The 22,327-nt window shown below is 39.5% G+C and overlaps 3 protein-coding genes across 4 annotated transcripts; 1 reads left to right on the top strand and 2 right to left on the bottom strand.

The window, feature by feature from the left end:
• Positions 1-1,116: 1,116 nt before the first annotated feature.
• On the top strand, positions 1,117-9,780 carry LOC137598228 (potassium voltage-gated channel subfamily G member 4-like). Its single transcript, XM_068318400.1, has 3 exons — positions 1,117-1,256; positions 4,016-4,853; positions 8,828-9,780. The coding sequence occupies exons 2-3, from the start codon at positions 4,095-4,097 to the stop codon at positions 9,662-9,664; spliced, it is 1,596 nt and encodes a 531-aa protein (XP_068174501.1). The 5' UTR covers positions 1,117-1,256; positions 4,016-4,094; the 3' UTR covers positions 9,665-9,780.
• Positions 9,781-9,997: 217 nt separating this feature from the next.
• LOC137596720 (gamma-aminobutyric acid receptor-associated protein-like 2) lies at positions 9,998-15,820 on the bottom strand. The gene is made up of 4 exons (XM_068317441.1): positions 15,636-15,820; positions 13,219-13,274; positions 12,971-13,143; positions 9,998-11,614 (listed from the first exon to the last, which is right to left on the bottom strand). Exons 1-4 carry the CDS (start codon positions 15,667-15,669, stop codon positions 11,524-11,526), a joined length of 354 nt encoding a protein of 117 aa, XP_068173542.1. The 5' UTR covers positions 15,670-15,820; the 3' UTR covers positions 9,998-11,523.
• A 164-nt stretch (positions 15,821-15,984) lies between these two features.
• nqo1 (NAD(P)H dehydrogenase, quinone 1) lies at positions 15,985-21,770 on the bottom strand. 2 transcript variants are annotated; one of them, XM_068317425.1, is made up of 6 exons: positions 21,625-21,770; positions 20,551-20,713; positions 19,727-19,857; positions 18,526-18,639; positions 18,252-18,353; positions 15,985-17,700 (listed from the first exon to the last, which is right to left on the bottom strand). In XM_068317425.1, exons 1-6 carry the CDS (start codon positions 21,637-21,639, stop codon positions 17,263-17,265), a joined length of 963 nt encoding a protein of 320 aa, XP_068173526.1. In that variant the 5' UTR covers positions 21,640-21,770; the 3' UTR covers positions 15,985-17,262. The 2 variants fall into 2 exon arrangements, with proteins under 2 accessions (XP_068173526.1, XP_068173532.1); XM_068317431.1 differs by having other exon boundaries at positions 20,551-20,718; positions 21,625-21,754.
• Between the last annotated feature and the right edge of the window lie 557 nt (positions 21,771-22,327).

The raw sequence follows: 22,327 nt of genomic DNA, 5'->3' as shown, positions 1-22,327 counted from the left end.
ACACACGATGGCAAGGAAAGAGCAAATATCTTATTTATATTTCATGTCTAATTTGGAATGTGTATGCAAATGATATTTTTTCCCACTAATTTGGAGAAGAGTTTTTGTTTCGAATTCTCAAATATCAGTTGGTGCCTCGTCAATATATGAATAAAAAACTGAAACCGCATTTACAATGATGGTGTATTGATTTGTTAGACATGCTGCAGAAACACACCCAACATTAATCTGAGATGAACATTAGTTTTTAGTATTCCCAAAGAATGTGTATCCAAGTTTCAAGTTTTATGGAAATGCAAGAAATATTTTTGACATATGCCAGGGGAAATGATCCCGCACAGCCAGGACATGCTCATTTGCTCACTCTATCCTGAGGGGTAAAACCCAATTACCCCCTCTGTTTATTATAGCGAATTTGTGTCCATCTGCTCAAGAGTCAAATAAATGAATAAAACATTTCTGTTCATTTGCATTAGATTAAAAAAATATGCTAAAAAATAAGTTACTGTGAATAATGTTGGACACTATGGCTGCTTGTTATCGACCTCCCAGAGTAATGTCCAGGCTCAACCAGGAGCAGAAGACATCCTTAAATAAAAAAAACCATGGATCTGATCCTTTCCCAAAATCTACCAAAATCTTAAGCTTCCTGACAAATCAACAAACAAACAAACAAATACAGATACAATAATGTAAACTTATTCATGGAGGAAATGATATAAACATGTCTGGACAAAAGGTCACTTTGGACTTAAAGGGTCACCTCGTCCCTCCCGCCCACAGCGCGTCAACCTGCACCTGCTCCGATCAGCACTTTCTGCTTCCTGTTTTTTTTACAGTGTAACCGAGAAGCAGGGAGGTGGAGGGAAGGTAGGAGGGTAGAAGAGGCGGAGGAGGATGAGGACGGTCCTGCTGTCCAGCACAGATGAGAACACAGCGGCAGGTTTCGGAAGGACATCACCGTTAGGTAACAACCTCACGTCGGGTTCGACGGGATGTGCGTAAAGAGAGCCAGGGGGACGACGTGCGCACCACGGTGATGGTGCACGCACATCAGCCCCGCAAACTTCAGACGGGATCTAAAAACTGTAATAATACTCCTGTCGCTCCCGATTACTCAACCAGTTGGGTTCCAGCTTGACACCAAGAGGCCAACTGGTTTGATTGGTCATAAGCGTCTTCATCACATCAAAAGATGAGAAAACGTTGTGGAGCAGATCCCAGTGAAGAGCTGAGACACACCTGCGTCCTTTAAGGTGAGACCATAAATTATTACTGCCTCCTTTAGAATTTAATAGCATAGATACAGAATTAGACTGTAGTCGCTTCAAAATGATCTAACTTTAAATGTCTGTTGATAAGAAACATCTTCAACCTTCTGAAGTATTTCTTCTTCTTTCCATTTTTAACAAACTTTGGCAACGTTAATCAGTCAGTCATGTCAAAATTTACAACACTGGCTCAGTTTTGTGCAAGATGAGGCTCACATATTCCCCGCAGTAATGTGTACAGTTATATGACCCTGAATTATGTGCTTCAGATTTCCTTTGAATACAGACCTTTATTCATGTGGACAATTTGTTTGGTGCTAGAAACATCTTTACCAAGGTCTTAGTTTCAAGGAACCAGTGGAGCTTTTGAATAAAATAGGACATACAACAATCAGCCATAATACTATGACCACCTACCTAATATCTTGTAGGAGCCCATTTTCCTGTAAAAACAGCCCTGACCCAATGAGGCGTGGAGTCCACTGGACCTCTGAAGGTGTGCTGGGGTATCTGACTCCACGCTGTCAGCAGCAGATCCTTTTAGTCCCGTGAGACACGAGGTGGGGGCTCTGTGGATCAGACTTCTTTGTCCAGCACATCCCACAGATGCTCGATTGGATTGAGATCTGGGGAATTTGGAGGCGAAGTTAACATCTCAGACTTGTTGTGTTCCTCAAATCATTCCTGAATCATTCTTGCTTTGTAGCGAAGGCTTATTATCCTGCTGAAAGAGACCCCTTCCATCAGGGAATACCATTTTCAGGAAAGGGCTTACGTGTTCTACAGCTATACCAAGGTAGGAAGTACATGGGAGGAAGTACATGATGTATGGTACATGGGCATGTGTGGCGATGGCTCATTTGGTAGAGCGGGTCGATTGAAAGATCGGCTGTTTGAATTCTGACTTCAACTGTCCACATATCAGAGTGTCCTTGGGCAAGACACTGAACCCTAAATTACTTCCAGTGGGCCTGGCAGCACCTAGGTGTATGAGTGTGTGCACGAATGAGTGATTTTGAGGCTCTGTAAAGCACTTTGGCTACCGGGTAGGTGGAGAAAAAAACTTCATTTTACAACCACATGGATTGCAGAACCTGAGGTTTCCCAGGAGAACATTGTCCACAGCTTCACACTCCCTCTGCAGGCTTGCTTTCATTCCTAGTGCATCCTATTATCATCGCTTTCCAGGTAAGCGATGCACATAGATCTGGCCATTCATGTGACGTAAACAGAAATGTGATTCATCAGACCAGCCCACCCTGCATAGCTCCGTTGCCCAGTTGTGATGGTCATGAACCCATTGCTGGTTCAGTGGTGGACGGGGGTCTGACAGTCTGACTTGTCACTGCTCTTGTTAGATAAGTCACATTCAAAAGTCACATTTAATTTTGCACATATTGTGTAAAAATGAGTCTTAAGGATGCTGAATAGGAAAAATTTGAGATTCCCTCATTGTTTAAACAATCTTTCCATTTTCACATGGAAAAGTTGCTGTGTGCTAAAACATACCTGCATGTCTATAAACTTTAGAGCATATGTGTGAAACTCAACGCCCGCAGGTCCAGATGTGGCCCTCCACATCATCATGTTGCCCTCGAGAACATAAAAGGTCAGTGTCTAAAAATAAGTAGGTCAAAAGCGTGCTTTGGCCAAAAACTACATTTCCCACAATGCAGTAATTCAACCCATTTTAACTTTGACAAAAACATTTTGAACAAAGTGAACGTCCTAACTTGTATTTGATGTTATTTTTCTTTTTTCACTTCATTAGTTTGATTGATAGAGTTATGTGGGTTTAAAAACCAGACAAATTAAAATGATTTATAACAGAGCAACATGCAAACATATTTTTTGTGAAACTGTAATGTTTTTAACCTGAATCAGTAATAAATTCAGAGTTATTTAACATTAAGGAGTAGTTACATTTATTTACATTACATTTAGTTACATTTAGGAGTTACATCTGGCCCTTGGAGGACAGCCATTATGCTGATGTGGCCCTGGATGAAAATAAGTTTGACACTCCTGCCTTAGAAACCGGAAATAGGTTTTGTGAAACCTTTGTTTTATAACCTTTCACATAATACCGCTGACAATATAAGCAACTAACACAGTTGAACCTCCATGGAGGACGGTTGGGGTTATTTTTTGTTGGTAGCAGGTATTTTTTAACATTAAATGTCAAAGGATGTCTGGTTGAAAGGACACTTCCCACTGAGTAGACACCACTTGACTTTGTTGGTTTGCCAGTGTCATACAGAAGAACACGCTTTAACGTCATACCAGTGTGAAGTGAGAAACATCAGAGTCACAAGAATCCAGGTGCTAATTGGTGTGAAACCATCTCAGAAAGGTGTTTGGGTTATACCGGGGTGCCAAGATCTGTTTTTATGTTGCACAGGGGCCAATAGAGGGCCGTATTTGTCTCCAGCATAACCTGAGAGCCACAAAGCGGAAGGAGCGACTGTAGGTGAGACGATTATGATAGTCTCGTCTACAGTTTCGCTTCCTCTTGTGCAATCCATTTTCTTGGACGATAACGGTCATCTTGTCTTGAAGAAAATGGATGGATGGATGGGTGGATGGATGGATGGATGGATGGATGGATGGAGTACCCAGACCAGAGGCCTGTTGCACTCCATATTGTGCGATTCTAATTATTCCCTTTGTACCAAAGGTAAAAAATAAAGTTCTAAGTGCTATGATTTGTTTTTAATTATATATATATATTTTATTCATCACAGTTTCTCTGGATCCTTCGAACCTCCTGTCAGCTGGAGGTAAAAATACTTCTTCCACCTTGTCACTCATTTGTATGCCAGCATGCCGATCATCAGCAATGCCAACCACGACTTCAGCACCTACTCCATCAGTAGTGACGACAGCAGCCTTGACCGGTTCTTCACAGAGATCCCAGAGACTGAGACCATTAAGGGTGTTTACTTCCAGCGAGCCCAGCTGCTTCGTGACCCCAAGGCCTCGTATGTGGTGGACCACACTCTACAGGTTCTTATCAATGTCGGGGGGAACCGGTACACCTTCCCTTGGAGCACTTTGGAGCAGTTCCCCCAGAGTCGTCTGGGACGTCTGCGATCCTGCACCACACCCGAGGAGATCGCACGACTCTGTGATGATTATGATGAGACACGCCAGGAGTACTTCTTTGACCGAAACCCTACTGCCTTTAGGGTCATCCTTAACTTCCTGGCTGCAGGCAAACTTCGTCTGCTTCGAGAACTGTGTGCTGTGTCGCTGTATGATGAGCTTGACTACTGGGGAGTAGACCCTGGCCATATGGAGCGCTGTTGCCGTCGCCGCATGATTACACGTGTGGAGGAAGTGGCAGAACGAGAGCGCAAAGAGAGGGAGTGGAGGCAGAAGAGGATGATGCTGAAGAAAAGCGCCGCTCATACTGAAAAGGGCTACCGTAAACTCACCTGGATGCTGCGAGAAGTAATGGAGAACCCTCAGTCAGGCTTGCCCGGGAAGATGTTTGCCTGCCTCTCTGTCGTCATGGTGCTGATCACCGTCATCAGCCTGTGCATCAGCACCATGCCAGACCTTAGAGATGAAGACACCAGGGTGCGTATGAAAGCCATGAAAACCAACATTGTATCTTAATAAAAATTAATTAATTAATTTCATTTAAAGCATTAAACAGATTTTGTGTAGCTATAGTGAGTAAAAAATACTTTAATGTATATTTTCTCAAGACAGCTTTAAAGGTTAAAGTTCCTTAGTCCACAAAACATTTGTGGAACTTCACAGCAAAACAATTTTGTAGCCTCCTCCCAAACAACTGAAAGAAATGGGGACTTATTTTAATGTGAAATGATGATAGTCAATCTTTCCAACGCTGGCGACTACATTTAAATTCACTGTTATAACACAACAGGCCTCGCTTGATATATTAAAAAAAAAAAAAAAAATTTATAATCGAGTCTAGCTAGCCGGAATGAGGTTATCAGCGGTTAGAAGTAGAAGTATGAATTTCATGACTGCAGTCACTTAAATAGCCTGAGAATATCACCAGTTTATCCAAAGAGATAGTATTTTCTTAGGTGGAATAAAAATGTTCTGAATCAACTTACTATAAAGTGTAAAAGATATAAAAGTCAATATTGAAAGTGTTTTCTAAAAACAATCACAACGGGTGGGATCTACATGCAGGTCATCTTCCATGGAATAACAGCAGTAATCTCTATTTTACTGAGGGTAGTTGGCAACTGTCAAAGTATAACAAATAAAAAAAACGGGATTACTGTTATGTCATCAAAGCTGAAGTGATTAAATTCAGATTCCCACCTTAATGCAGCACAAATCAGATTTTTTATTCAGCGAACAATAAAACAATCAAACCTTATGGATTTACATACAGTGACCTGCGTTTACACAACACGACACATCTGTCCTCTGTAGTGTCAGGGATGATAACAATGATTTTTACCGCAGTCATTTGCATCATCAACAACATACGATGCATTTGTGAAACAAGTCATATCCACAATGGGTGAGCTTGTAAAGACTGCATGCGTGACGTTTAGCCCTGGAGGACTCACAGGCAGCCGATAATCTGCATGTCTCTCATCTCTCCTCCTGGTCCTTTCATTTTGTTTTCCTGCTGGTGCTGTGTCATGACATGAATATTATTAGTATGCAAAAAGCCACAGGAATTCCTGTCTTGCTGTTCTCGTTCATGCTGCAAGACAACAAATCAGACATCAATCTATGCAGTGTAGGACTGTAGCTTGTCTCCAGAGCAAAATGCTATCCATATATGAAATACTGGTGTCCCAAAGTTGGCCCGTTGGGAAGCAACCCGTAGATTCCCTATAATTGGTTGCACCTAGTTACAGTTTCTAATTCTGATGAGTTATCAAACTTTTGATAAGAGGTCTGCAAAAAATCAGTTATTAGCATTTTACTGTTTTACAAGTGGAAATTAAGTAAAGGTACCCCTACTGTTCATCCTGTGTCAGTTTCTTCTTAACCTCTTGGACGGTAGGACATACTGTATATTACCTTCAGACACTCTAATATCCAGTTATAGATGACAAATGTTTCAACGTGTAATCCAATCCAATCACATTCAACATCATTTTGTCCCTCGCAAACAGCAGAATTAGTCTACTCCCTGACGCGTATTTCACATCAGCATGTAGATCTGCAGATTTAAAAAGTATTGACTTAAACACCATTGTTTTTTGTTTTTTTCTTATCGTTAAACATAGCCTCATTATTTGCCTTTTGAAGCCCGTTTTACAGGCTCTGATTTTAGCTACCAGTATTTGCGATGGCCGTTCCTCATTAGAGAGTCTTGTTTTCTTGTTCTCTGCCATCATTCAGTCCTTCAGAGAGACTGAAATGGAAATTGATTTTCCTCCACTGCAACAACTCTCCATCACGACACATTCTGTTTAAAACTCAGTGCCAAATATCAGCTGGTGTATGAATCTGTTGAAGTGTAGGCTTCCAAAGAGGTTTTTATCAATGGGCTTGATGATGAGACACATGACATTGAAATGATGCTATGCAAAACAGTACCCTGCTTAGAGACGTGTTTCTTTAGAGCATTCTTGCAAATACAAATATTTAACGCTTTATTTATCAGATTTGTTTAATGTTGGCACAGTTACTGAAATATATTGTTCTTAAATACAGCATCATGCATTAGAATAAAAAAAAAAATTTTAATGTTGTTTTTTTTCCTCCTCTGAGTTATAACTGGGGGGTTTGAAATAATTCAGTTAATAAAAATGACTAAAACTGATATTGTTTTGAAAGGACAAGGTGCCAAAATTAATTTGGTTGTTTTTAGTGACCTAACCAATTGGTTCATTTTGGATTTTTTGACTGTTTGTGTATTTTGGATTTGATTTGACTCCACATCTAAAAAAACCCCACAATGGAATGGTTTCTTCTTTTTTTTTCTTACCTTTACGCACATTTGAACCTTTTCACATCAGTCCATGGACACATCATTTGTAGTTTTCAGTTACTGCATGTCAAAATTATTTCAACTTAGCTATATATAATAAAAATGTGTTAGAAATGCGTCTTTTCATGTCTAACATTAATTTATTGAAATAACATTTCACCCCAAAATGAAAATGTATTTTTAAAATGTCAATCTCACCCTTCCTATTCACCCCATGCTGAGAGGAAGTCATTTGATGATGATGTGGTCGTATAAAAAAGATTTTTGGAGCTTCTGCAACAAAAACAGAATTTTTGCAGCATTCTCCTGTTCACTGTAGCCTATATACATCTCATTTAAACCCCAAACCTACAACAGTTGTTGTCAGATTGTCTGTTATATTCTAGATCCATAAATTCATCTTCATGTGATTGTCATTACAGAGAAAGAGAATGGAGATTGTGGCCAAAGAAGATCAGTTTAATACAGGAAATAATTTAATTATCTGCACCCTGATCCTAGAGCCATCCACGCCTGTATCCCTTGGATACCTGGCATATGGTGGTTGTTTTCAGCAACAGCTCTAGAACCCTCTTAGGGAAACTAGGGACTTCCTCTGAGGGTTAAAGGTTACTAGCTGAGCAACACAACACACACTGCATCGGTTCAAACCAAATGGTAACCGAGGGGAGTCGACAGATTCTGTATGTGGATTGAACATATAATCCATCATCAAAACATCATTCCTCCATCCTGTTCTGTCTGAATTCCTTGCCAGATCATATGTTCATGTAGATGTCAGATGTGTGTCATAACTCCACAGCTGGGTCAGAGGTGGAACAGTAAAGAGCAACGACTAGAAATATCCGACAGCCAGAAGTCCTGGGGAAGAGAATGGTATCAATCATCATCTAACTGACATGAATGTTAAATTATTTCATATGGAAAAATATAATACGGATAGATTAAGCTTGATCTTGGGTAAAATGTCACCCTAAATACCGTCATCTTATACATCCCAGAACTTTTGCCCATGAAATGCTATCCATACAAAATGCTTACATTAGTTTATTTGGGGTAAAAAACAAAGTTGACCTAGAAAACAGTCTTGCACTGGTGTTGCATGATGTCTTTGTACAAATGGACTACTAACCACTATGGCAAACTTTTTCCAGCTGTATCTCCACAGTTATTCTCTTTCTATTCTGTTGTTATTAAAGTTTAGTGGTTTTTGGAACTTCCACTGAACATAACAGATAGGTGATGCTGCTGTTTGGAGAAGGCTCACCGGAAACTATGATGGCGTATTGCTGCCCTCTCCTGTTTGTTAGAGAAAATTCTGTTTTGTACAGTTTGCTACTGTTAATATTTAGTATCATTCTGTGTTGATATTCCAGTATCATCTTTATTTCAGTCCAGTTATCTAGGTTGAGTTAATCATGCAGAGAAGAAACTTCTAACTCTTTGAACGTGCATTTGACAACTTCCCCTTGTAGTTATTAGACAGACAGAGTAAAGAACTGAAAACAGATACTGGTGCTGCTCTAATGGTAGACAGGTACTGGAACCAGATCCAATGTTGAACAGTGACGAATGGTTTTCAGTGTGATTTAATCCGATTGCCTTTGTGTCTCTGCAGGGCGAGTGCTCTCAGAAGTGTCATAACATGTTTGTGATAGAGTCCATCTGCGTGGCTTGGTTCACCTTGGAGTTTGTGTTGCGATTTGTCAATGCCCAGAGCAAGCTGGCCTTTGCTCGCAGCCCCCTCAATATTATCGACGCCATTGCTATCCTGCCGTACTACATTTCCCTGGTGGTCGATATCAGAGACGAGTCACAGGAGGACGTCATCATGGGTGCCAGGAGAGGCTATCTGGACAAGCTCAGTCTGATCCTGCGTTTGCTACGGGCCCTGAGGATCTTGTACGTCATGAGACTCGCTCGCCACTCTCTGGGTTTGCAGACGCTGGGACTGACCATGCAGCGCAGCATGAGGGAGTTCGGCCTGCTGCTGCTCTTTGTCTGCGTGGCCGTGACCCTCTTTTCACCTCTGGTCCATCTAGCGGAGAGTGAGCTGGCGCCGTTTGCTGCTACATATCACCACCACAGCTTCAGCAGCATCCCGGCCTCCTACTGGTGGGCCATCATCTCCATGACTACGGTGGGATACGGCGACATGGTGCCACGCAGCATCCCCGGACAGATAGTCGCACTGACCAGCATCCTGAGTGGCATTCTTATTATGGCGTTCCCTGCTACATCCATCTTCCACACCTTCTCCCGATCCTATCAGGAGCTCAAGCAGGAATACGAACGACTGTGGAAGGAAGAGCGTGATGAGGAGGTAGCTGCAGAGTCAGAAGGCAGCTGGTCCAAAGTGGATTGGTCATCAGATGAGGTCACATCCAAAGAAGACAAAGACGGGCTGAGGTCGCAGAGCAGTCATCAATCCAGACTTCCATCGACAGCTTTCTAGGTTACCGACAGCAAACGCTCATTTATGACTGGAGGAGACAAACCATCTGCTGAAAATACCCAGTTTCCTCATGAAGTTTTTTATTCCATCAAGTTCACTTTTTCATGTAACTTATATATGGCATATCTTACTTTTTAAAACAAATCTGTGGAGGAGCTCTCCAATTGTGGCTCTCCATCAAGGACAAAATAAATATATATATATATATATATATATATATATATATATATATATATATATACATACACATACACACACACACACACACACACACACACACACATATATATATATATATGTATATATATATATATAGTGTTCAATGACCAGTCTTTAATCACAGGGCAGACCTGCGAGGGGCCGCACAGAATGTACTGTATATATTCTGAAAAGGTGACTTATGAACATAAAAACATTAAAGTTACTGCATATAGCTCATAATGCATAATGTAAGACTAGAAAGGTTTAGTAACTATGACCTTCGCGGAACTGTCCATCAGTACAGGAGTGAGTAGATTCTGACTGAATTTACATTTCTGGATGAACTATCCCTTTAAATGCTTCATCAAACTGCATCATCTGGGGACAATGAATTACAATAGGAAACGAAAAAACCCCCGCTGTGATCGATGACGCGACACAATTGTCAATTGATTTTGTTTGTTTCGTTTTTGTGGAAATAAAGGACTGCCCAGAAAACTTAAGTATAATTTCAACACTGAGTGTACTGTGGAAAATGTGCATTTAATGGTTTTCAAATGTGCAGAAAACGATGCAGTGTTAATATTTGTTCTTTCTGGGGTTTTTTGTTTTTAAAATAAAATGCACTATTTTACTTCTTTCGTTTGTATTGTAACTTGTTTGCTTCTTCTAGCTCTTGAGCAATTTTGCGTTCATTGAGGAGTCTTAAATCACAGGGCAGACCTGCGTTCCTTTATATAGCATACACAACAGCTGATGTTGAGATGTAATGACTTCTCTTTGTACTCAGAAATAATTTGCAGCACTGCAGAGAAGTCATTTAATCATGAAAACGTTATTACATTCTTTGAACTTAACTGATACATGAAGAGAGGACATTCATTAAAGTATATCTGTCTGTCTGCCTGTCTGTCTGTAATAAACAAAGGTAATAAACAAAGATAACAAAGATAAAGCAAAACAATGAGGTGGGAGGGTTTCTGCGTGGCACTGAAACGATTCACTTTGAGGATATTGTCTTCCTATGAATGTTCACTGTTCAATTCCAATTATGCAAAATATTCACAATCTGATGAGGAGAGTGTGGAAGTGAAAACCACTAAGCCATGCAAATTTACACTGATGTGTCTGGAAAGACATTTTCTCTGCAAGTTTTGACGTAGAGTTGAGTTTCTGACGTAGCTTTAGGCAGAAAGGAAAAAGGATTCCCATCTAAGTACTTGACTTCATTTTGTGGAAATATACCCAAAAAAAAGCCAATTGTTTCAGTTTAATATTTTTATTGGTTAGGTCATTGTAACTCAATTCAAATGATTAAATTCAAGTCCTTCAAATATTGTCTGCAAAAGACAACCAATATCATAATTCAATCACACATATAATTGGAAAAATGAAAAAAAAAAAAAAAAAAAACCAACCTAAAAACAAATCAAGACTTATCTTTCAACACTCAAATCACAACATCAAACAAATAACTGAGTGCAACATATTATACACAACTTAATCTAACATGGGCTGAGCAAACACACCAGTGCAGCAACTTAAGTTTCTTCAGTAAGTCCACCTTTGTTACGTCATGTCACTGAATATCTCTGGGGTTTCCCGAGGTTCCTGCAGGGGCTGTGATTACATGTAGGTGGGTGTCATGGCTTCTTCTTTTAAAAACCAAAGGTGTTCTCCCCGCTGTAAGCCACATATAAAAAGCCATCTTCATCCTTCTCTTTCTCGTACAGCTGCCCCATCGTGATGCTGAAACATGACACAGCGTTAACAAAGGTTCCCAGTCAGCTGATCGTACAGTCAAGTCAGAGATCATCCCACTAACAAGTACTGACTGGATCTAACAAGATGCTCCTTTGAGTTTTAAACAATGAAACCACATATTTGCGAGCACTTTTTCACAGATTTACATTTCTACAGGAAGCGGTGCCATTAAGGGCAGAAGGGATCAACACAATGTTTTCAGTATTTATTTTTAGTTTGATTAATTACCCGTTAAACCTCAACAAGGACAAAAAAACCCTCTGTGGAATCAGATAATAGAGTGGTAACTACAAAGCATTCAGGGCATATTTACCTCGACCAACGTCAGTGTCTTCTACATTTTAACTATCAGGAGAGTTCTTTCACAAAGACCAAGACGACATAAATTATTGAATTAATAATAAAGTTCTGATTTTAACTGTTGAAACCATTTTTTAAAATTTAATTGTATACACTGTTATAATCCCCGAAGGGAAATTAAGAATGCACACTCTAGCTTTAATATAGACATACATTCGTTCATCTTTCTGAAGATGAGACGACCTTAATCGTCATACTATAACTGACTGACTAAAGCTGTTGTGTGTTGGGTTTTTGAAATTAGGATAAGAAAGAAAACTTAGTAACGCCTAAATCTGGGTGTAAAAAAGGGTGTACTGTAATTAAGTCATACATCAAAGACTTCCACCAACTTATTTCGAATTCTATCGAGTAATTTTTGTGATATTCTGCTAACTTATCTTGGGGAACGATGACCTTTTCGTTGAAACATGAAAATTTTAAAAAAGTTTTCCTTGTTATTCAACCCTGCAAGATTGAAATGCTTTTACTATTATGAAAGCAACCTTTGTGTAGCAGAGACTTTTTTTGCCCTTCCCAATGGGATCATGCTTTTATCAACATCCATTTGCTGTTTGGATGACATGCATTTTCTGGTTTCCAGTAAAATTTATGGAGTCAGGTCAGGGAAGCTCCATGAGTTGATGGAGGTATCTGGTCATTGAATGTCATCCTATGATAATAAAAATCCATTCTTTTCAAATCAGACTTGAGTTACTATCATGAGTGGCATGTGGTCATGTACCCGATGAAGCGTTTGCTGTCCTCTCAAACAAATTGTCACGCATGCCTTCTCTACTAGTGCTTTCTTTTTGGTTTGAATGGCATGACTTTTCTCATAAATTAGAAATCCAAATTGAAAATTGGAATTGAATGAACATTAGTGACAATTAAACAACTGTCTTTTTTTTTTGACAATCAGTTTCCTGATAAAAGCAGATTGTCTTATGGTTATAGTGAACCTGTGAAATGACCACATCTCTCCTGTGTGGTATGTCTTACCTGGACTGAGGCACCGTCTTGTCCACAAACAGGAAGATGGCCTTCTCTGAGGGTAGTTGGATGCGTTTCCTGATGATCCACATGAACTGGGCCACTGTGATGTCAGAGGGGACCAGGTACTTTCTCTTGTCGATGTCCCCTATCTGCGATCCAGATACTTTTTCCACAATCACCTAGAGACATTACAAACATGATTAAAGCCAACATCATACACACATCACCTGAATCCACTGTTGTAGCACACTCACCGGGACCCTATCAGGGTACTTGTTGCGGATTTTGGCGGATTCTATGCATCGATGTTCTGTTGGGAAAAAAAAGAATGCTCATATTAATGCTGAAAATATATTCCATAACAACAGAACTATACATACGTACAGAACTATACAGAACAATACACGCTTCTTAGGTAAGTCATCCAGATATGCTGAGACCAGAGGATCTGATGGACAAATATCAATATTTGAAAATTCAGAGGCATGTGTAGATTAGATCACAGGAAAAATGTTTGATCCCATCAATCTATGTCACTTAAAAAATGGATGTCCAGCACTAAATCATGAATAAAACATCAGCAGATAAACATGGAGAATTTCTCTCTTCTGTGCTTTAGTTTTCATGGGAATTAAGAATGATGGTGAAGAAGAAATTAAAGACTATTTTTATTCTAAAAGATGTCTTGCTAAAAAAGACATCAGTTTTGACGTTGTACTTACTGGTGTAAAACAACATTCTTTTACGGTTAGTGTAGTTTTGAGTCAATAAAAAAGCAAATTTTTTGTTACTCTATTCTGTATGTGTTAATAAAAACATAATGTAATTTGAAAGAATAAGTCACCAAGCATGTTTCAGCATCAGAGGAGGAAGCTGCAGCTAGGAGCAGTTGGAGAAACGCTCTGTAATCTGCACACTGTACTCAACCTGGGTGACTAGAGTTTTTCAGCACTGGATGCTGATGTACTGATGTCTTAGATTTAGCACCGGCTGCAGTCTTGCTGACATCGCCTGCAGCTCTGGCTGCACATGAGTTGACGATTGCAGTTCTGATTCCAGACATGCAGCTGCTGATGGCCACTTGGCTTCGAAGCTATTAAAAACAGTCCACTCTTCAGGTTATAGACATCACAGCGAGTGCCATTAAATTGTATTTTCCCCAGGTGTGTTCTCAGGCACTTACATTTCCATTGATTGATTTAATATGAATAAGTGCTATGTAAAACTGAAATGATTCAATCAGCACCCCAAAAGCTTTTTGAATTAATTTTATGTACTAAAGTAATGAATGAATTGACCAAAACAAAAGTTTACACTCTCACTCTCTTTTATTGCCGAAATGTTTTGTTAATTGAGATGGAAAATTACCCAAAAATTTCTTAAAAGTGATTAAAAAAAATGTCAGGAATTCATTTAATGCGAATTTGCTATTCGATTTCTTTTATAACTTCAAATTGACCATTCATTTCTTTCAAATCTAAGTTCTTGGAAAATTCTGAAAATAATTTCCCAGTAGTTATATATCTGCTAAACAACTAATTGAATGTAAAAATGGCTAAAAGATTTCGACTACAATAATAATTAGCTGTTTGACGCTTAAAAGTGCGACATGTCCACGCCGCTTATGGATAGTATAATTGTAATAAAAAAACATTAACAGATTCATGATTTACACTTAATTTAAAATTAAACCGTCCAAATGAACTGAGCTGATCTAATGACCCACTCTAACCTCTGGTAACTTTAGCAGATTTTCATTTTTGTCTTTTTTAAAGCACATGTGTCTGTCTGTTAAAAGTGTTTTGAAATAAAGGTTGAGTGATGTGTCAAACTCGAGGCCCGGAGGCCAAATGTGGCCCGCGGCATCATTTAATGTGGCCCAAGAGCATCAAAGGTCAGAGTATCTTAAAAATAACTTGGTCCAAAGTGTGCTTTGACAAAAAACTACATTTCCCACAATGCAGTAGTTTGGCCCATTTCAACTTTGACAAAACCGTTTTAAACAGCTAGTGTCCTGACTTGTGTTTGTTATTTTTCTTTTGTTCACTTGGATAGTTTGATCCTTGATTGATGGTGTTTCATAACTTGACAAATTAAAAATGATTTATTTTAAAACAGAGCAACAAGAAAACAGATCTTCTCCGTGTAACTAATGTTACAAAACGTGTTTTCACGTCTTCAGGGCCTCCAGTTTCTGGCAGGTGGATCAGAATGAACTACGCAACGCTGCTAGCTTCAGAGGACGATGTGATTCCCCAGATGCTAACGGTAACTACGTGTGGAATGGAGGGTTAGCAGCTTAGTGTGAAATCTACCACCAACCCGAAACCAGGTCGCCCCGTCGGGGTTGTGAGAAGAAAGACACGACGATCCGCTCATCTTCACCATCCCAAAGCGGCCCAGCTAATGCGGCGCAGAGCGGACCGGCTCTTATTTTACACGACATTAATAATTAAACAGTACTTCTGTTGATACAGCTAGCGAAAAAAAACAGAAAAACAAAACAAAAGCCTGACACACAGGCCAGTCATCATCCAAACTACTTCAGAGAAACATTTTCTTGGTATGAAACACATTCTCCCCTCGGTGTTTAAAGAGGATTAGACCTGATAAATTAATCTCCGTAGATTATCACTCTTCCATTAAAATAACAATCCCCCTCCTCCCTTACCCAAGGAGTGATCCTCTTTGAACATCCATTTCATGTTTGCCGTTTCCGGGCTCTTTTCGCTTGATATCGGCGGTTATAAGCACAGCTCTACGTTAGTTTACGGATTAAAATGTCTGTCTTTAGGGTGTCCTTTGAGTTATTACACTTATATTACAGCAGCAAAGACACAGCAGCTCTTAACACCTCAGCAAAAAAAAACGGTATGCTCCTCATCAGCCTGCTAAGCACCGCCCCTTTGTTGTCGTCCCTCCGGACTGTTCCATTCTCCTGTACATAAAAGGGGTGAGTTAAAAGAAATATAAAAGAATCTTTCATTTACATAACGGGAAGTTGGCTAAATTAAATTCTTAATTCTTAGTTCAGTTGTTTTTTAAGATTAATACGTTAATTGTGTTACAATGAAGAGTTAATACGTGCATTATACAGTGCAATTCTTTCCGAGGCATCCCTTGCAGTTACCTACTCCCTGTCCGCCCATGAGGAAAACAAAAATATGTTAGCATGAAGATAACAGCTGAAGATAGTGTCCTGTAACATCTCCTCAAGTGTGTACACAACAACTTCATGAGAACGTGGCAAGCCCTAGTAGGGATCCTGTAATGTTTGTTTGTGCTCCAGTAGTTTTAAGATCCGACAGATATGACATTATGAATTTTTTTTAAAACAGCTGTGATATTGAATGTAAAAGAATAAATGACAGATACACAGAGATAAAAGAAAAAACAAGAACCGATGCAGTCACAGACTGCAACATCCCGCGAAATCCCTGAATTCAAAATTTTATCCTGACCTACTTGCATAGGTCTAAGATGAAAGCTAGTGCTCTGACCTACTGTCATTGGTCAAAGCACTGGCGTTGATCTATGGTATTACTCACACTGGCCTTCTCCCTCATCTTTCCATCTCATCCGGTTCCTGAGTGTATAAAAGTTGAAATTTGACCTTGACCTAGTTTTCTCAAGGTCAAGGTCATCATCTTATTTTCATCCCCTTTGCCGCCCGAGTAATGTGCTTTTTGCTTCATCTGTCTATCTACAACGGTTGCGAAGATATTTGGTGGACATGTGAAAGGATGGACGAATGAACGAACGAACAAACGCACACACGAACAAACGAATGAACGAACGAACACATGTACACTGACACGAACACTGACAACACTGAACAATGGAGAAAATCAAATTAGTAATTTTGCATTGCTTGCTGGTTTATCACAAGCGAATTAAATGTGACAAACTGCAGTCCTGAGTGTGATGTTTTCCATACTTGTCAAGGACTGGGTTTTTTTTAAACAATGAAATATAATGGGAAATGCAAACAGTGAACATGATTGTCAAGCTTGTCTCTTGCTCAACATGAAAGGAACTCCCAGACTGAACAACAGATCATAAAAACATTACAATTCCATCCCGTTCTACCATCTTGCTAGATTGCTCTTCTTATACAGATGCCATTTAGTGCTGGTACAACCTTCCTTTATCAGCTGATGGGAGCAGAACTCCGACAGAACCCACACAGACACGGGGAGAGCATGCAAACTCACCACATAAAGAAATCAAACCCAGAACCTTTTTGCTGTGATGCAACAGCACTACCCACTGCGCCACCATGTTGCTCTCCTTGATATCTAAACTGTTTTTTTTCCACCCAATAAGTAAAAAATCAAATATTTGAAAATAAAGAAAAAGATCACAGCATAAATGAATCCATTGAAAAGAAAGGAATGATTGCTATTGTCTTGACTGGCTCCACTTTCACGCTCAGGCAGCGGTTTTATCTGGTTGTCTGGCGGCAGCGGTTTGCCCAGATGATGTCCCGTGGTAAGGCCGTACCTCTCTGACTTTTGCTTCTCCTTCAGTTTTGGCCACATTGTGAACCCACCCTGAAAGCTGAGGTCAAAGAACTCACAGGGGGCAAAGGTTAAAGGCTTTTCTGACATTAGTCCTCTTAGTCGGGCTCGCCAGCCTTCTAGCATTGCAGAGCGCCCTTCAGAGGGACAGTAAATAGGACTCCAGAATATATGAGGAGCAAGAACTTGAAAGCCACAGAAGTGAAGAGTCCCATTCTGGAAGAAAAATAGAAAAATATTTAATAGAGAAAAGTCAACAACCTTCCACCAACACAAACTAGTCAAGAATCCTCCGAGATTGTTTTATGGTATTTTTCCTTCGTTAATTGATAAATGAAAATGTTTAAGTTTGTGATTTGTATTTCTGACTGGTACTCACACTCATTTCAACATCATCAAATAAGAATTACGAGTGACATTACGAGTAAAAAGGGGGGGGAAATGAAAGATTGCAAGAAGGACATAGAACCTCGGTAACCTGCATAGAAATCAACTATTGTGGCCACCGGACGAACTCATGTGATCACAATTAATGGACTAAATGCGACTTTCATTATTTTGGCAATCATCAACTGGAGCATCAACTATACTTTAGAAGGAAGCTACTGAATTTCCATGGAACTTTGAAATGCTAGAAAAAAGTGTAGAGTGCAGTGACAGGTTTGTGTATGTGCTGATAGAGAGTCTGGGACTGTTGGGTGATTTTACTGTCAGGACAGGAAGACTTCTAGTTCATACAGTTTGCATCCAGCAGACGTGTCCCTCACCTGCAGAGGCCACAGTGTGACGTTGATGTCTCCATTGATACCATCGGGCTGGTACATCGACTGCGTTGCTCCCGTAGAGAAAGACAGCATCGCTTTCTTGTCCTTCAACAATACAAAGACAAAAATACACCTTTTATACAACAGGTCAAGTTGAAACACTTCAGCTTTGCAATCACTTCATACAAAAAAGACTGCAGTAAAGTCAGAGAGACAGTGTTCTTTTAGTACCATCTATGTAAGTCAAAGAAATTAATTGTTCATCTGAGACACTGACCTTGAAGATACCGTTATTGTAAACCTTCTGCAGGGAGAAAGCGAAGCCTTGTGCCAGAACTCTGTCAATCCAGCCCTTCATGATGGCAGGCACACTGAACCAATACAAAGGGAACTGCAACAAGAGTCCATATCAGTAGGAAGAATGTTACCCCCTGCCCCCCAGTCATTAATAACTGCATCCCATGATGATGCAAAGAAAGGGTTGGAAATCTCCTGGTCCACAAAATGTTTCAAGAACTTTGCAGCAAAACATTAATGCAGCCTTTTCTAAAACAACAAAATACTGAAGTAAAAAAAGTAAAAAAAGGGGATGTTGTTTTATTATTCCTTATTCTTTATTATTCCTTATTACTCCTTATTGCTTCTCTTCCACCTTTTAATGCACCGACACCGCGTCAAGTTCCTCGTATGCTAAACTTTACTGTACCTGGCAATAAAAAATTTTCTGATTCTGATTCTGATGAAACAGATCTTGAATCAAACATAAAATTATTCCATAAAGTTTGTACAATGTCATCTGCGTCTCCAGAAGCCCTAAAGTCCTTTTCAAGATGAAATCTGTGCTGCAGCCACTAACCCAAAAGCGAACACTCCGCATCAGGAAGCTGGTACCTCAGGACTTGTGGAGACTTGGATTTTATTTTGCCCTAATGACAATGTGATATTATCAGGTAATTACATAGCTTTAAAAATTCATCTATTTAAATTACATAAAAGTAATTTACATCACAGTTAACAGCACAATCTCTCCTTTGTGCACAATATAAATTCCAAATAAGTAAAAATCATTTGATGCACATCTAATTGTACTGAAATCTGATTTTCAAAGTTTTTCAGGTTTCTTGTAGAAATATATTCCTACTAACTAAAGAAACAGTGGACTACTTAAGAAATAGTAGATTGATGAAGATTAAACATTTCTATGTGGGTCACTTGCAGAATAAATCTCTGATGATGTAAACTCTGTTTAGTTTTGTATCAAATACCTTCTTAGATCGGGTAAAATACTGCATAATGGCTAACAGAGATAAATGTACAAATGTGTGATTGCAGGCGTCTGCAGGTGGCGATGTAGTATTTTAACACATGTGTTCACACAGCTCTTAAATACAGACATGGTTGTTGAAAAGATTAGCTGGGGACGTTCATATTCTTCTCAACATTAAACAATATCAAACAAATACTATGTGACCTCTGACCTGGAAGATGATGAGCTCAGCCTTCTCTACTTTGTGCTGTTCGGCTACAATGTCTTCACTGAGGCGCCCCTCCATCCAGGCGTGCATGGTCTCTTCACCGTACTGGAACAGGTCTGGATTCTTTACTTCACCTGGACATGACTCTCTGTCAGCACTCAAAATAGCAACCTGGTGATCATCTGTGTTTTTGTCTTGCCAGTCATTCACTAAAAAGACAGCTCATTCACCAAAAGGTCATTAACTGGCTTTGATTGTCAATAATTTGTCAATAATTAGTTGCCGGATGAGTCGATCTTGAATAAATAGCAGTTACCAAATGGAACTAATAGGATAAACCAGCAAAACCTTTGCAGGATTATCCTTAGAAAACAGGAAGAAACTATATCTTAGATGCCACAGAAGAAATTTTTACTTTGTGATCTAAAAAGATTTGACGTCAGACGTCCTAGAGATGTGGTGCACATCACACAGATTTTATAGTGACAAATTATTCTGTTTATTTTCTGTAATTTTGAATTTTGTCCCAAGAATGTCCCAAGACTGTTTTGCCGTGAGGCTCCAGTTGGAGCATGTGGAAACTTGCTCCAACCATATATAGTATTAGTATGGTTGAGAGTAGATAAGAATATTTTGAGCTCCAAATGTTCCACAGGTACAAAGAAACGTTTTCAAATTTTCTTTTAAAATATTATTTTTAATCACATGACTCCGTACCATCACAAGTCAAAATCCTGACTAACTGGTTCACCAGAGATTGAATTAATTTTTCCCTCATAGGCTATCATTACAGTCATTAATATTGAAGAGTGAGATGGGGGGGTCACCGATTATGTCGTCCTGTGTGGCGCTGGCTTTAAAGTTCATGGCATACAGGTCGGATACGATGACCCTGTAACCCTGGTCCTCCAGCTCCTCCACCGCCACATCGCGCGCCGCAGCGTTGAAGGAAACCGGACACTGGTGGGCATAAACGATCAGGGCCGTCTTCTGAGCTGCCTCACACACACACACACACACACACACACACACGCACGCACGCACACACACACACACACACACACACACACACACACACACACACACACACACACACACACACACACACACATGCACGCACACAGTTTTAATTATCATTTAAATAACCAAATGAAAACCAGTTTGTGAGTGAAAAATCACTGTTTACAAATAAACAACAGAAGTAGAAACTGTAACAACCAATTTTATGAATGGATGATCAAAATTAAAGTCTTGTGAACAACCCTTCAATTTTCTTGTTAACATTTAATTCTAAGAACAGATCTGTAACGTCGGCATGCTAACACAATGACACAATGCTAACTGCATGGAGGTCATAGATCATATCTAAATGTTGGGCGTTATCCTCTGGTGAACTACCACCTGGTAGATCATGCAGAAGAGAGAGAAATGGAAGAGTATTTGGACTAATAGCAAAAATCTTGTTACTTAGACCATACCTTACTGCATAATCCATACCATAACTTTGAACAGACAAACAAAGCAATGCAAACAAAAACATAACCTCTTAAAGACAGTTCCTCTCCCAACCATTTTAAAATCAATACCTGTTTTTTTTGTACAGTGATTAAATATCTGCTATGATTTTTGCTACCATAATACTGATTCTTCTTGTTTGTTTACCATCAGTTTGAATGTCTGTCCTGTCCTCAGATTGTCTCCAGAGAATTGAAATTCCAGCTTTCTAATACGTTAAAACGGTAAACCATGAAAAGGGGAGCGTTTTACTTAAATACCTCCTTCTCATTATTTTTTTTAAGTATTAGGATACAAGAATTGACTGTCCTGAGGGTGGAACACAGACAGTGATAAGAATGAACTCATTTCAATTTAACTGTTGTAAAATCAAAGCTGAGTCTTACCCATCTTGTGAGCATAGGAGTCTGTCAGGCTGGTGAGCTGGCTGCTGGCAGCACCGTCTGAGGCTCTTATATATCATGTGTCTTTGTTTGCGTGAGAAATATTTTAAGATTAGACATCATGGAGTAAAGGTGTCTGTGGGTGTGACGCCTCCACAGTGCAGGAATAAAGAGACTGATGTCAAGCTGCAGGACTGGTTGAGTAAAATATTTGTGAAAGGAGGTGTGTGTGTGTGTGTGTGTGTGTGTGTGTGTGTGTGTGTGTGTGTGTGTGTGTGTGTGTGTGTGTGTGCGTGCGTGCGTGCGTGTGTGTGTGTGTGCAGGTGAACTATGTGAGGAGACTCTTCATACAGTTTGGTGAAATATGATAAAATCATACAAAACGAGTTATGTTTTGAGGCTGGGATTGACACATGATATTTCTGAATTGATTGTTAAAAAAACACATAAAAGAAATTTTTATAAAATCAAAAAGCCCATGAACAACTCGGTCTGGGGAGATGCTTTGGTAACAAGGTGCAGGTTCTTAGACTAAACATCTCAATCATTTAGATTGTCACAAGGATTAAACTAGTATGGGTATGTTTACACTTATGTTAAATTTTTTTAAGACAAATTAAGGATTAGTTGTAGATGTAGAACTGAAATTTAGTTGATAAACAAGTTTCTTGATTTCTGAAGACTGCCAACAAGACATTTGCAGGCT

Source organism: Antennarius striatus, chromosome 1 (genome assembly GCF_040054535.1).
Source record: "Antennarius striatus isolate MH-2024 chromosome 1, ASM4005453v1, whole genome shotgun sequence".
Classification (NCBI taxonomy): domain Eukaryota; kingdom Metazoa; phylum Chordata; class Actinopteri; order Lophiiformes; family Antennariidae; genus Antennarius; species Antennarius striatus.
This window is presented reverse-complemented; position numbering and strand designations above follow the sequence as displayed.

Coding starts and splice junctions, on each gene's coding strand:
- LOC137598228 (XM_068318400.1), top strand. CDS start 4,095: ATGCCGATCATCAGCAATGCCAACCACGACTTCAGCACCTACTCCATC. Junction 4,854..8,827: donor TTAGAGATGAAGACACCAGG/GTGCGTATGAAA, acceptor GTGTCTCTGCAG/GGCGAGTGCTCTCAGAAGTG.
- LOC137596720 (XM_068317441.1), bottom strand. CDS start 15,669: ATGAAATGGATGTTCAAAGAGGATCACTCCTTGG. Junction 13,275..15,635: donor CAAAGAGGATCACTCCTTGG/GTAAGGGAGGAG, acceptor TTTTCCCAACAG/AACATCGATGCATAGAATCC. Junction 13,144..13,218: donor AGTACCCTGATAGGGTCCCG/GTGAGTGTGCTA, acceptor TAATGTCTCTAG/GTGATTGTGGAAAAAGTATC.
- nqo1 (XM_068317425.1), bottom strand. Junction 19,858..20,550: donor CACACAGGACGACATAATCG/GTGACCCCCCCA, acceptor AGTCATGTCCAG/GTGAAGTAAAGAATCCAGAC. Junction 18,640..19,726: donor CTGAGCTCATCATCTTCCAG/GTCAGAGGTCAC, acceptor CTCTTGTTGCAG/TTCCCTTTGTATTGGTTCAG.